Here is a 12509-nt window from a genome sequence, read left to right on the forward strand (position 1 = left end):
CGGTAAAAAAGCCTACGGTCACTGGACCTCCAAACAATCAGAATTACACATAAACCAACTAGAACTAAAAGCTGCACTCTTAGCACTAAAATCCTTTGCTAATGATCTTACGAATCGTGAAATTCTTCTCAGGATAGATAATACGACAGCCATGGCCTATATTAATAAAATGGGCGGTGTAAAGGTAGAGTATTTACATACGGACGCCGAGGAATTTTGGAACTGGTGTGAAGAGCGACGACTGTGGGTATTTGCCGAATATATTTCTTCCAGAGAGAACAAAGAAGCAGATACCTTGTCTAGAATACAAAATAAAGATATTGAATGGGAACTGGCAGATTATGCATTTCGTGAAATCCAAGTACGATTTGGAAATCCCGAGATTGACCTATTTGCTTCAAAAAATAATACAAAGTGTGAGATTTACTGCTCATGGGAAAGGGATCCTGACGCATTTGTTACTAATGCTTTTACACTCTCATGGTCAAACTTAAACTTTTACGCATTCCCACCCTTTGGCATAATTGCCAAAGTACTTCAAAAAATTAAAAACGATAAAGCTTCTGGAATTGTAATAGTACCCCTCTGGTCTAACCAAATATGGTTCCCAGTATTTATGAAACTACTCAAAGGATCATATTTAGAGTTCCACCCAAATGCCAATCTTTTACTCTCATCTTGCAGAACACGACGCCATCCTTTAGCATTCAAACTTACCCTGGTTGCCGCCAGATTATCAGCGAAGCCTTCAGACGAAGAGGAACATCAGAGGATGCAGCGGACATAATGCTAAAAGCATGGGAAGATTCAACAATCAACCAGTATAATAACGCACTAAAATTATGGTGGAATTGGAACAGCACACAAAATACCGATCCTTTTGACGTATCAATATCCAAAGTCTTAGAATTTCTAACCTTAAGATATCAAAACGGCGCAAACTATGGAACATTGAATTCATCAAGATCAGCATTAGCAACAATATCCACGGAAGACATCGGAACTAATGATTTAGTCAAAAAATTCATTAAGGGATCATCGAAAACAAGACCAAACAAGCCGAGGTACGATTCGACGTGGGATGTTGATCCCGTATTAAAAGGACTACAGAAGTGGTTTCCGTTAGAATTATTAACCTTAAAACAGCTTTCACAAAAACTGGTCCTCCTATTGGCACTTGGGACAGCCCATAGATTACAAACTCTGGCCTTAATCAAGATCTCTAATATATCTTCTTCTGACAAAGGACTAGAAGTAAAAATTCCAGACAGAATAAAATCGTCAAGAGTAGGAACCAAGCAACCACTTTTAAAACTTCCTTTTTTCAAGGAAAAGCCGGGTTTGTGCATTGCAAAGACCTTGTTACATTACCTGAAAGTCACACAAGGTCTACGAAACGGAGAAGACACACTATTTATCTCCTTCCAGAGGCCACATAAGAAAGTAAAAAAGGATACCCTAGGGAAATGGTTAAAATCAAGCTTGATCCTTTTCGGAGTAGACAGAAAATTCACACCACATAGCACTAGACACGCTTCAACCTCAAAGGCCTTTGAGAAAGGAGTAAGCATTGAGGAGATTAAAAGAATAGCTGGATGGTCTTCGAATTCCAAAGTGTTCGCGGATTTCTATAACCGCCCTATAATTAGTACACAAGAGACTTTTGCGAGAACGGTATTATCACCTAATAACTAGAATATAACAATTGTTTTCTTTTAAGTAAAAAATTTTATTTTTCCTTTGCTTTAAATAAAGTAATATATATATATATATATATATATATATATATATATATTATACTATACATGTTATGTCCAAAAAATTGTTTAGGCTCTAAAGATCTACCTTCGTAATCTCGAAGGGCGAGACACGAAGTATAATTGGTGGACCAACCGAGCCCGCCGAAGGCGGGCGAAGGTCGGTCTAGATTATACGAGTGTCTCGCCCGAGAGATTCCCATCCCAACTATACTCGTCAACCCACCCAGAAGAAGAAGAAACAAATTTTTTGGAACTACTCTAAAAGGAATGACGATGGAAGTGGCAGCCGTGCGAAGGCGCGGAGCCGCGGAGTGGGGCAGGCGGCGGCAAATTGAAAATTTTCCTTTGCTCTAAAATTGTGACTGGTTAGGCACGAAGTAGTGATACTACCTTCGTAATCTCTCGGGCGAGACACTCGTATAATCTAGACCGACCTTCGCCCGCCTTCGGCGGGCTCGGTTGGTCCACCAATATCGTGCGTTCCATTCCGCGGTTGCGGAATCGACTTTCTCGAAATGTCAATGGCGCGAAAAGCCGCCCACCTCTGTCTCTCTCTCTCTCTTTTTCTTTTCATGAGCCACGAATGTGCGACATGAGACGGCGAAATGTATTTTCGGCGTGATGACGAATGCCAATAATCCCCGCGTCTGATTGTCTCGCGAATGTCATTAATTATTAACGAGCGGCAGCCGGACAGATTTTATCTCGCGTCGAAATATGTTGCCTTTAAACATCCGATAGTTTGCAAATTAAACCGCTAAATTAAAAGTCCAAGGATACGCTAAATATACAAGGCGCCTGAAGCGGTTGAAATAGATCTAATATCAGTAGTGCAGACACACGTATATAAAAATTGAGGATAGAATAGAAGAGATACGTTTTTAATAAACATTTCAGAAGAAATCTATTTGAGGCGTTAATTAAAGTTGTCCGCAAAGTGTTGACTATGTGAAATATATCTCAGGTAATATTCAACGTATTCTACTTTTCTTTCTCCCGACTGTCATTCAGCTGGAATGAATTGGTAATAAATGATGGAAATTGAAAAATGCGAATGCAAATTTAAAAGCAGGACAACGAAAACGACGATCGGATTACACGGCTATCAAGTTGCAAGACATTTCTGCGGCGATATTAGAGATCAAACTCCGCGCATTCGGATTCCCCTTTCAAAGGGTCGGAACTCGAGCCTCGCTAACTCGAGCGCCGCATCTATGCATGAAGGAAACTACATGATTTTCGCGAAATTAAATTTCACCGAAGTAGAAGCACATTCTATTCTTGTAGAACTACGCTCTATCTTGCGGAACGCGCGCGCGCGCGCGCGCCACGATCTGCACGCTATTTATCTGTATATTATGGTATGCACGAGGTACACGAAAATTTCCCGGCGCTATCGATTCCGCATACAAAGTGGAAGTAATTTGCATGGAGATATACGTTCCACGGCTTCCTACACTCTGATTTCGGTCGGCGCGCGATCTAACTCAGTGTACACGCGAAATGGGCGTTTAATAACTTGACGATCGACCACCACGATGATGACAGGCGGTTCGAAAGTCGCTTGGGAAGTTATCGAATGGATCATAAGCTTCCGTATGCTTTGGTCGACCGATACATCGAGCATAATGCGTAAAAGTGTGGCTGTGAAATTTCGGAAAAAGGTATATTCTCCGAAACAAATAAAGGAAACTATAAAATAGGTTCGAAAATAATCTGACAAATGTCCCAATTGTTTCTACAGTTTGGTAAAAAATAACTTCTTTGCAAAAATAGATCTCTCTCTCTCGCGACAGATCAATTTCCACGAATCAAAGATGAAATGAGGTGAATACTCACGTGGTGACCCTTTGCGGCTCTTCAATGTCAATGTCAATTTCGTCGCTGGTTGCCTCCGTCACCGAACTCGTCTGCGAGGTGAAGAGGCTCCCCCTGCCAACCGGGAACACGCTATTCAAACTAACGACCTCACGATCCGACTCTTTCGACGTCGTGAGATCGCTCCGGAGAAAGCGCTCTTCAGACGGGGCTGACGTGTGTCTGTCGCGGAAAGTTTTCGCAAATCGCTGCCCCTCGCAGCCGAGGAATTTCGAGGAGAGAATTAGCTTGCGGCGATGTCGGACTTGAATTTTATAAATCGCAAACTTGGCCGGAATCTTAATCGCGTGCGGAGCGTTCGCCGAGTTCTACTTTTTCAAATCACCTCTCTCTCTCTCTCGCGAGAGAGAGCTTCGTGAAAAATGTTATTTGAATGTGTGAAAATGTTGAAGTACGCTTTTCACGCGTCTGTGATTGTATCGGAACTTGGCTTTTACGCAGCGCGCAACTTCCGAGTTCTTTCTCCAGAGCGTTTTTACTGGATACGCGGTCCCTTGGCGCAATCGGGAGAAATACCGTTGAGAGAAAACTTTAGCGGGCTATATATCGGCGCAAATAACAAACAAACGCTTTGTTTTGCAAGCGGGATAAAATTGCAGATTCTAAAACTCGCATCGATCAAATGCGGATTGCAGTGGCACATTGTCTCGCACAATGCGGCGTGTTTGTTTATCAAGATTTTATTCATACATGAGAATTTACATTTAATTTCCGTAATGCACTCGAACGGATAATACATTAATCAGTGGGTTCGATGATTCTTTCAAAATGCAGCCAATTTATATACATCGAAAATTATTCGAAAATCACTCGACCGACAAATTGATGTCATTCATTAATTCAACAGATCGATAATCGACATGCTTGATAAGGAAGATATCGAATAAGTGAGTCTCGTGAGTTAAATTATTTCCACGTTATCTATCATTTATAAATCAAAATCTTGCGGTTCTTTATTGAATTACGTTCAACTATATTATGTAATATCTTTCATTAATTTTCAATTTCATCGATTAATTAATAATTAATAATATATAAATATTAATTGATATTTGTAAATTAATGTATTCATATATACGTACGAATATATTAAGTAATATTTCTACATAATTTGTCAATAAATAATCGTAAGTTTCTAATTTGTAAGTAGTTTGCACTAGTTACATACTAAGCGTTTAATCAAAGCTTGGCACATACCGTATAAATTTACACGACGTACAAATATAAATTAATACGAAGATTAATATTTTAATGCTCTCATTAAATATTATGCACTTATGTTTTAATGCAATTTTTAAATTTAATCGCATTATTAGATTTGCGATCAAATATTGACTTTAGCGTAAGATCGAGTAATTTCCAAATTATGGAAAAAAGCAAACAAACGATTTTTATGATAAATCTGTTTTATTCCGCGACTATTTCGTCGTGTAAAGTGTCACTTGAAAAATTGTGCGATATTAGAGCCGTAATTACGAAAAATTCTCAATGCCGGACGTTCGTGTGTCACGAGTGCATTTCCGTCTTTGAACATCAGCGCGCAATTACGCGCGCTGTGTCTCGCATTCAGGAAGTCACTGGGACACCTCGATGCACTTTTCACTTTTGGTATTACCCGACAGCAACGAACATTCGGAAATAAGCTCGCCAATTTCACGGCACCCGACTACCAACGTCCTCGTGACCGTTGCTTTGCCGAGCTGAAAAGCGGGTCTTTAGAACGACTCTTCCGCTCGAAGAAATGACCAGAGAGATACGTCTGTTAAAGGTGACGCGAAACTTCTCGCGCCGTTATGACGCAAAATTTGCATGCGAGCGCATTGTAACGCGAACAAAGCTGATTGGGATCAGAATAATTTTCTCTCCGCCGTTCTGATATTTCAATGTTTCGCCGACAATATATTCGAGACAAACGATATCTCAAGCGCTTACTTTACACGCAAATTATTTTAAATTAAATTGCGCGTGCAAGAAACTTTCAGCTCACTCTTTTCGATCTCTCTTTCATCACGCTTGTATTACCGATGCAAAGAAATCTGCATCACTTCGGTGGGAAATTAATCGCGAAGCAATATCCCAACGCACTTCTCCCGAGAGATAGTTTTCAGAAGTCGCTCACCGATTGTCACGTCTGGCGCGATTCGGCGTGCCCGCCTTGGGCTCCTCCATGTAGAAAACCACGTCCCCCTCGTTCTCGAGACGTTGGTTGTCGTTCTGTCCGGTCCCGGCACCGGCCGATATGCCGCCGGATATCGTGGGCGGCAGGGTCGGCTGCTGCTGGACGTCCATTCGGTTCCGCGACTTCCTCCTCTTCAGCACGCTCGCCTTCTTTGCCACCTGGATCATCAGAGACTGAACCCCCGGTGCCCTCCCATTACAACGCACATTGAACACAGCATGCACTATCCCTACTGGGCCGTTCGGCCCTCCTCTTTCTCTCTCTCTCTCTCTCTCTCTCTCTCTCTCTCTCTCTCTCTCTCTCTCTCTCTCTCTCTCTCTCTTTCTCTCTCTCTCAACACGACAAGCCTGTCATCATTATGCGGGAGATATCAACGCGAAAGCGACGATCTCCCCGCGGGACATCCGAAATGAACGTCTGCTGCGGGAAATTACGCCGATCGCGCGGACCGATGTTTATGGCGAGTGACATCGTCCTTTCAGCACGGAACGACTCGACGCGACCGCACACCGGATCTGTTGCGAAGGTGTAATCCCCGGTGTGCGCTGTCGATATATGCCGAGCACGTTGTACAAAGCGCGCTCTCTTTTCTACCGCTTCGAGAACTTTACTTTGTGAAACGTTGGATGCTTTTAGAACGTTCGGACAAACCGTATAAGCGTATTCTACTAATACATCATATTTTATACTAATCAAATTCTGTATTTTATCAACAAATGTGCTTCTAAGATATGAATGTTTAAGATTTTTATCAACAAAGTGATAAAAAAAAGACCAAATATGTAAATATTATTTCGTATTATTTAAAGATAAAAAATGTAAGAAGTAAGATTGGAAAAAAGATACCATAAGACAAGAAAACAAGAATAACGATAACTAAGATTTGGAAAGACTGGATTCGCAAACTTATCTTTGTATTATATTTACTTTTACTTTACTGGTACGCTGACAAAGTTTAAACATTTTATGAACTCTACACTCTTCGTTGACATTTAAAACAAATGTTTTGTAAAGCGTCTTCCGTCTTGCCGAAATCTCCATTTTCCATGATACTTTATGTATCTTGCATAAGAAAATGCCAAGCCGCGCGACCGGCGTAAACTCCTATTTTTGCGTTGTAAACTCGAGTGCGAGATCCCGAGTCTCCCACTCTGTAGGCTGATGTAGAGACAAGGAGTAACGTCTAGGCATACACATACACAGCTACAAACATTATATATATGTATATAAATATATATATATATATTATTCCAGGCGCATGCATGCTACAAAATCCGTTAAGTAAGGTAAAGTCACATTTACATGTGACATCGATCGTTATCCTCGTAGAGACGGCGTAATAGTGTGGCACAGAAAAAAAATACGTAAGCCAGAAATATAAAAGCATGATCAAACAAATGATTATATTGCCTCTTCGTCGACAAACTTGAAGTAGCTTATGCAAAGCTCAGCTCGCTCGAGAGAAAGTAGCGCGTCCGATCGCTGAATAAATAGTTTCGTTTGTTAAAAGGAAAATTAGCGGTGTATCCTCGTTCGTTTCACGTCAGCAATATTGCTGACTTCGAAATGTGTAATAGAAATTTCCGATCAAGCAAAAATGTCTTGATGTAAGAGATGAAAAATTGCGTAACACTAAAGCTAAAAAGCGGCGTAATGAGAAAGCTGTACTTGTGTCCCTTCTTTTGTAAGGAAATTCGATAATATCGTCAATAGCGATATTGTATATATTTCGATCTGTACTCTCATCGCACTTTTACTTCTTAGGCCATGTAATCTTTTCATCATCCGAATAATATCGTCACACAAGTTTTTTTCACTTCTTTTCAATTCTTGTTCACGGAAAAGTGATTAGATTTTCATTTTTATTCTAAACTGTTCGAAAAAATGTAACGAGTAAAAATAGAATTAAAAAAAGAGAAATATGTTTCAACAAGAACATTGTTAGGAAGAACAGAGTAAATAACGTATTTTTAAACGTTTACTTAGACAGCGCTTCCGCAAATTAATTTACGTTTTAAATTCTATGACTACGACGGTGTGTTTAAAAGCTGCAGCTTGAAATTAAGCAGTCACCTTCGTTAAAGCTAAAAGTGCGACGAAAGTATGGTCTTTTTGTGAGCGTCGAATATCTTTTAATATGCGTTTATTCTACACTCAGTCAGCAGACAGTGAGCACGGTGACCCCTGCTTATGTAATATAAAAGATAGACGTTTCACGGTGTGTAACAGAAATGTGTAAAAAAATGTGATAAAAAGTTGGAAAAAAATAAACATGCAAAAGAGAGTAAGAATGGAAATAAATATAAACCATTTACATACCATCTTCTTTACACAAATCAACTGAAATATATTAGGTATATTTTATCATCGTTAAATCATCACACTTAGCGTTGTTTTACTATTGTAAATAATGTATCGCGCGCGGTTTCAACACAGAGAGCTTGTGAACTTTGGCAGCAGATGCAAAATGGAGATACAACTTTTACAAATACGGCCGCTTCGTGTCAATTAAGCGTACGCGAAATGTGCCGATAAATCAACTTTTTTTTTGGTTAAGTCCCGTTTTTCCCCTTTTTTTTTGTAAATTCTTTTATAATCATTAATTATGAATTTAATGTTGCAATGGCTGTGAAAACAATTTCAAACGTATTATTTACATTTCCCATAGTTCGGGCAATTTAATTTTATGTTATTCATATATACATTACGGTGTACAAGCGCAATACAAAAATACGCTGGTTGAACGATAATAATCGTAATGGGAAATGGAAATCAAACACAGCCGTTCTGAAAAATCAAACCGTTCTAAAAATATTGCGTCTGTTATTCGATACACATATTCGGAAGCAATTTATGTGAGGATGACAACTATTGGAGTTTCCAAGCAATAATGTTTGAAATATAAATTTAATAAAAAAAGAGATGCACCACAAAGATACGAGAACGCGTGGCTGACGATAAAATTTGATTTTTTTTTTTTTTTTTTGGAGTTTATATTTGTGCAACACGAGCCTGTTGATGGACCGTTCAAACGTAACTATTTGTGATTTAGATTAGATGTTTAAAAAAAAATTAAATAAAAAAATAAAGCCGTGAAAATTCAAGAGTGCGACCCACGCGAGAAACTTTACCAACTGGCATTTCACGGATTTGCGACAATTTAACGTTCACGTAAAAAAAAAGGAAGATCTCTATACATACACTGTAAAAAATTGCCTAAAAATTCAGACACATTTTTGTGATAGAAGCGCGTACATATTCTCGCTTGTGTGGGGCTCGGGAGTCGGAAGCCCAATAGGAAATATCGCATCATTGAGTATACTTTAAACCAAAATATATTGTTAGTATTTTTAAAAAACCACATCTAAATTCTGACAAAAGTGTTTGAATATTCAGGCATTGAGATCAGAAATATTCAGACAACTGTAGCTAGAAATTCAGACAACTGTGACCAGAAATTCAGACAACTGTGGCTAGAAATTCAGACAACTGTAACCAGAAATTCAGATAACTGTGGCTAGAAATTCAGACAATATTCTGTCCGAAAATTGAGACAATGTGACTGTAAGAAAACTTCAAACACTTTTGTCTGAATTGGCAGTAATTTTTTACAGTGTATATAAAAAAAATTAACATAAATTTCTATAATAATAATATAATCCTAATGAATATCTGCACGCATCTTATATATAATATACCCAACATTCCAACTAATAAACGGTTAACCATTAAGACTATAAAAGGATATACCTACATATATCCAAGAGGTAAACAAACCAGTCCGTTAAAAAAACGCATTGTTAAAGGAGGATCGTTCTTATAATATTACGTAACGAAAACGAAATCGAACGAACAAAAAACAAAAGCGGAACTCTCGTTACGTCGTATATAAAGGGGGGGGGGGGGATAATGTACAGAAGCTTCTAAGCGCATCTTTTTTTTCTGACTGCATTAACACACGTATGTGATTAGCAACATGTAGGGGAAAAGGGGGGGGGGACAAAATTGACCGGATAGCGGCGGTAAATAACGGCACATTGAGAACATCGAGCAAAATTCGCATTCTCCGCTTGCATCCATCCACTGCCAAATTATCATCGGACAGGTAAAAGTACACGGCCGTTGTTACTGTCGTTACACAATACTAGATTCACCGGGGCGGTAATTAGCGATTAATAATATAGGACAGCGAAACTATCTCGCGCAAATCTCGTTATTACGCGGAACCGATTATATAGCGAATTTTATTGTAATAACTTTTAACAGCGGCCTTATTAGACGCCCGCTAATGAAATTGCCGCTGTAATACAACGGCTTTTATATTTAATTAATACGCATTTCAAATACGTTATAGTCTTCTTTCCCGAAAGCGCGAAACATCTCTAATAGATTCTAATGAGTCGGATTATAAATGTTCATAAAAGTTTAAGTTTACCGTGAATTTTTTACGCTTTGCAACGTTTTATATTTGATGTGACACGGTAATTTGTGGATGCTGACCAATTTACGGCGACCAATTAAAAATATTTTAATAAACATTTAGTCAAAAATGTATTAAGAATCTCCGTTGATTTTTAATATAAAAATGTAATCGCTTTTAATTAAATATTTAATGATTTAACTTTGATTACTTTTTTTAGATTAAAAAATAAATTTTATACGCTACTTCGTTTTTTTTTACACCGCTTCACGCTTATTTGCGCGGCGGGTTTAGCGACACAAGGCAAATTTGATTTCTCGCAATCCGCTTAGGAGGGAACACAATGACGCGACTCTTCCACCACGATTCAGAATTACTCGACAATCTGGTCGCACGCGGAGACGTAATCGCGGTAAGAGTCCGGAAATCTCAGGAGCAATTAGTTCGGATGCCATATATTTGAGTCAGACGAGAAATCACAGGTAATTCCAGATTCATTAGCGAACTCGTCGACCAAATCGCAATAAAGTTTTTTTCACTCTTTTTTTTTTCGCGTGGGGGCAATCGCGCGATTTTTGCGACTTATTAAATCCATCTTTCAACGTCCAAGAACATTGTATAAGCAACTAAGAACATCAACAGTCAACAGCTAAATACGGCTACTGCTCCGCACTGCTCGCAAACGGGAAATATTACCTTGCCCAGGGGTGTCGAGGGCTGTCCAGCCGGCGCCGGATCCTTGATGTAGATGTTCCACGTAGCGACGCTGTTGATGGCCTTGTCGGCGGCATAACACCTCCACAGACACTGTATCAACATCGCCGCAGCCGGTATTTGCCGATTGAAATGCTTCTGGCGTTGCTTCTGCTGTACCTTCAACGCGAACCCGGAACCTAGGATACCCTGAGAAAGATACGGAAACACCAACTCACGATAGCTGCATTGATTTAATTTAATCCTTCTGACTGATAAAACAAATACAAATAAAGCATTTCTAACTAGACGAGTTTCTCTAAACTGCTAATTTCAAACCAAATAAATAGATAACAAAATTACATTCCTTAATTAATTTCAAGTAAATTCCGACAGAATTTGAATTTATATCATAAAGATATTGTTAAAAACTTGCGACAAATGATGATCTCTGTAGAAATCTAAATTGATTGTCGTAAAAAAAATGACTAGATTGATTAGAAAAAAGGAGTGCGAAGGGAGAATGTTTCGGCAACATATACTTACAGCTGGAAGTGCGAAAAAAGATATGGCGAAAACGCTGAAGCACGAGGCCACTATTTTCCCCATCCACGTTTGTGGGACGGTATCACCATAACCTATCGTCGTTACCGTGATCTGCAAACATCAAACGTATTCATTATGCAAATAAAATTGTTTCACAGCGTGCTCAATGTGCGAACTATCTCTGCATCGCTCCTAACGATATCAAGTTCAGTCCGGAGAGGTTTCGCTCCGTGCAAACAGTTGACATCTACTTTATCAACAGTTTAATCCGCGAAACCCAATTAGTTAATCCTATTAATTAGCGTATTACGCTCTGATAAGTAATTTAATTTACGCACCACATTGCTGTACAAATGGCGCTGTAATTCAAACTATTTGCATCGGTGTGACACGCGAGTATTAGTATCGCGCCGCACATCGAAACTTATCGTTGCCGCCGTGATAAATTGCAAATCGATCGTTCTTTTGGCGATTATTTGCCACCATTCATCAATTTTTCCTCAATTTGTTTGCGTTGTTAATTATATGAAGAACTTTAAGCTGCTTATATTTTTCGCAGAATTGATTTAATGACTTCACTTTTCATCGGATTTAGTTTCCATTGGAAATAAAATTTTGCTTTCTCGGAATATTAAACTTTTTAGTATTTTGTACCTTTTTATACTTTTTAAATGTACATTGCGATCACATTCTATACCATTTATTCGTCGTTCTCATAAAAAATTTAAATTCAATAAAAGATTAACAGCAATGGCAATAATTGAAAAATAGTGTAAAAATTTTTTTCATAAATTTCATAGATTGCCGCTAAATTAGTAAAAAGTATTTGTTAGAAAAATCAATAATTACCACCCCCCACCACAGTGCATCGGCGTAACTGGAAAAGTCTGTTTTGCCGTCGGGCCCGACTGCGTCTTTTTCGGCAAGGTACACGAAGTAGCTGCTGAAAATAAGGCCTAGGAACCCAATGTACAGCGTTGTGATCAGTTCCTGTGAAGCAAAAAAAAAAAGAAATTCTTATAAATATTTCACA

The 12509-nt window shown here is 38.8% G+C and overlaps 1 protein-coding gene across 7 annotated transcripts in view; it reads right to left on the bottom strand.

Annotated features, from left to right (window-relative positions):
• KCNQ (KCNQ potassium channel) overlaps positions 1-12509 on the bottom strand; it is a 57227-nt gene that overhangs the window by 17092 nt on the left and 27626 nt on the right. Inside the window, exons 6-11 of one of the 7 annotated variants that reach the window (XM_012370340.2) lie at positions 12326-12466; positions 11477-11587; positions 10934-11140; positions 8137-8157; positions 5758-5990; positions 3600-3692 (exon numbers count right to left, since the gene is read on the bottom strand). In XM_012370340.2, the coding sequence (XP_012225763.1) occupies positions 3600-3692; positions 5758-5990; positions 8137-8157; positions 10934-11140; positions 11477-11587; positions 12326-12466 (806 nt within the window). Of the gene's footprint in view, positions 1-3599; positions 3711-5757; positions 5991-8136; positions 8158-10933; positions 11141-11476; positions 11588-12325; positions 12467-12509 lie in introns of all 7 variants that reach the window. The other 6 variants (XM_012370338.2, XM_012370339.2, XM_067351891.1 and 3 more) reach the window with 6 other exon arrangements.

Source organism: Linepithema humile, chromosome 1, assembly GCF_040581485.1.
Source record: "Linepithema humile isolate Giens D197 chromosome 1, Lhum_UNIL_v1.0, whole genome shotgun sequence".
Classification (NCBI taxonomy): Eukaryota; Metazoa; Arthropoda; class Insecta; order Hymenoptera; family Formicidae; genus Linepithema; species Linepithema humile.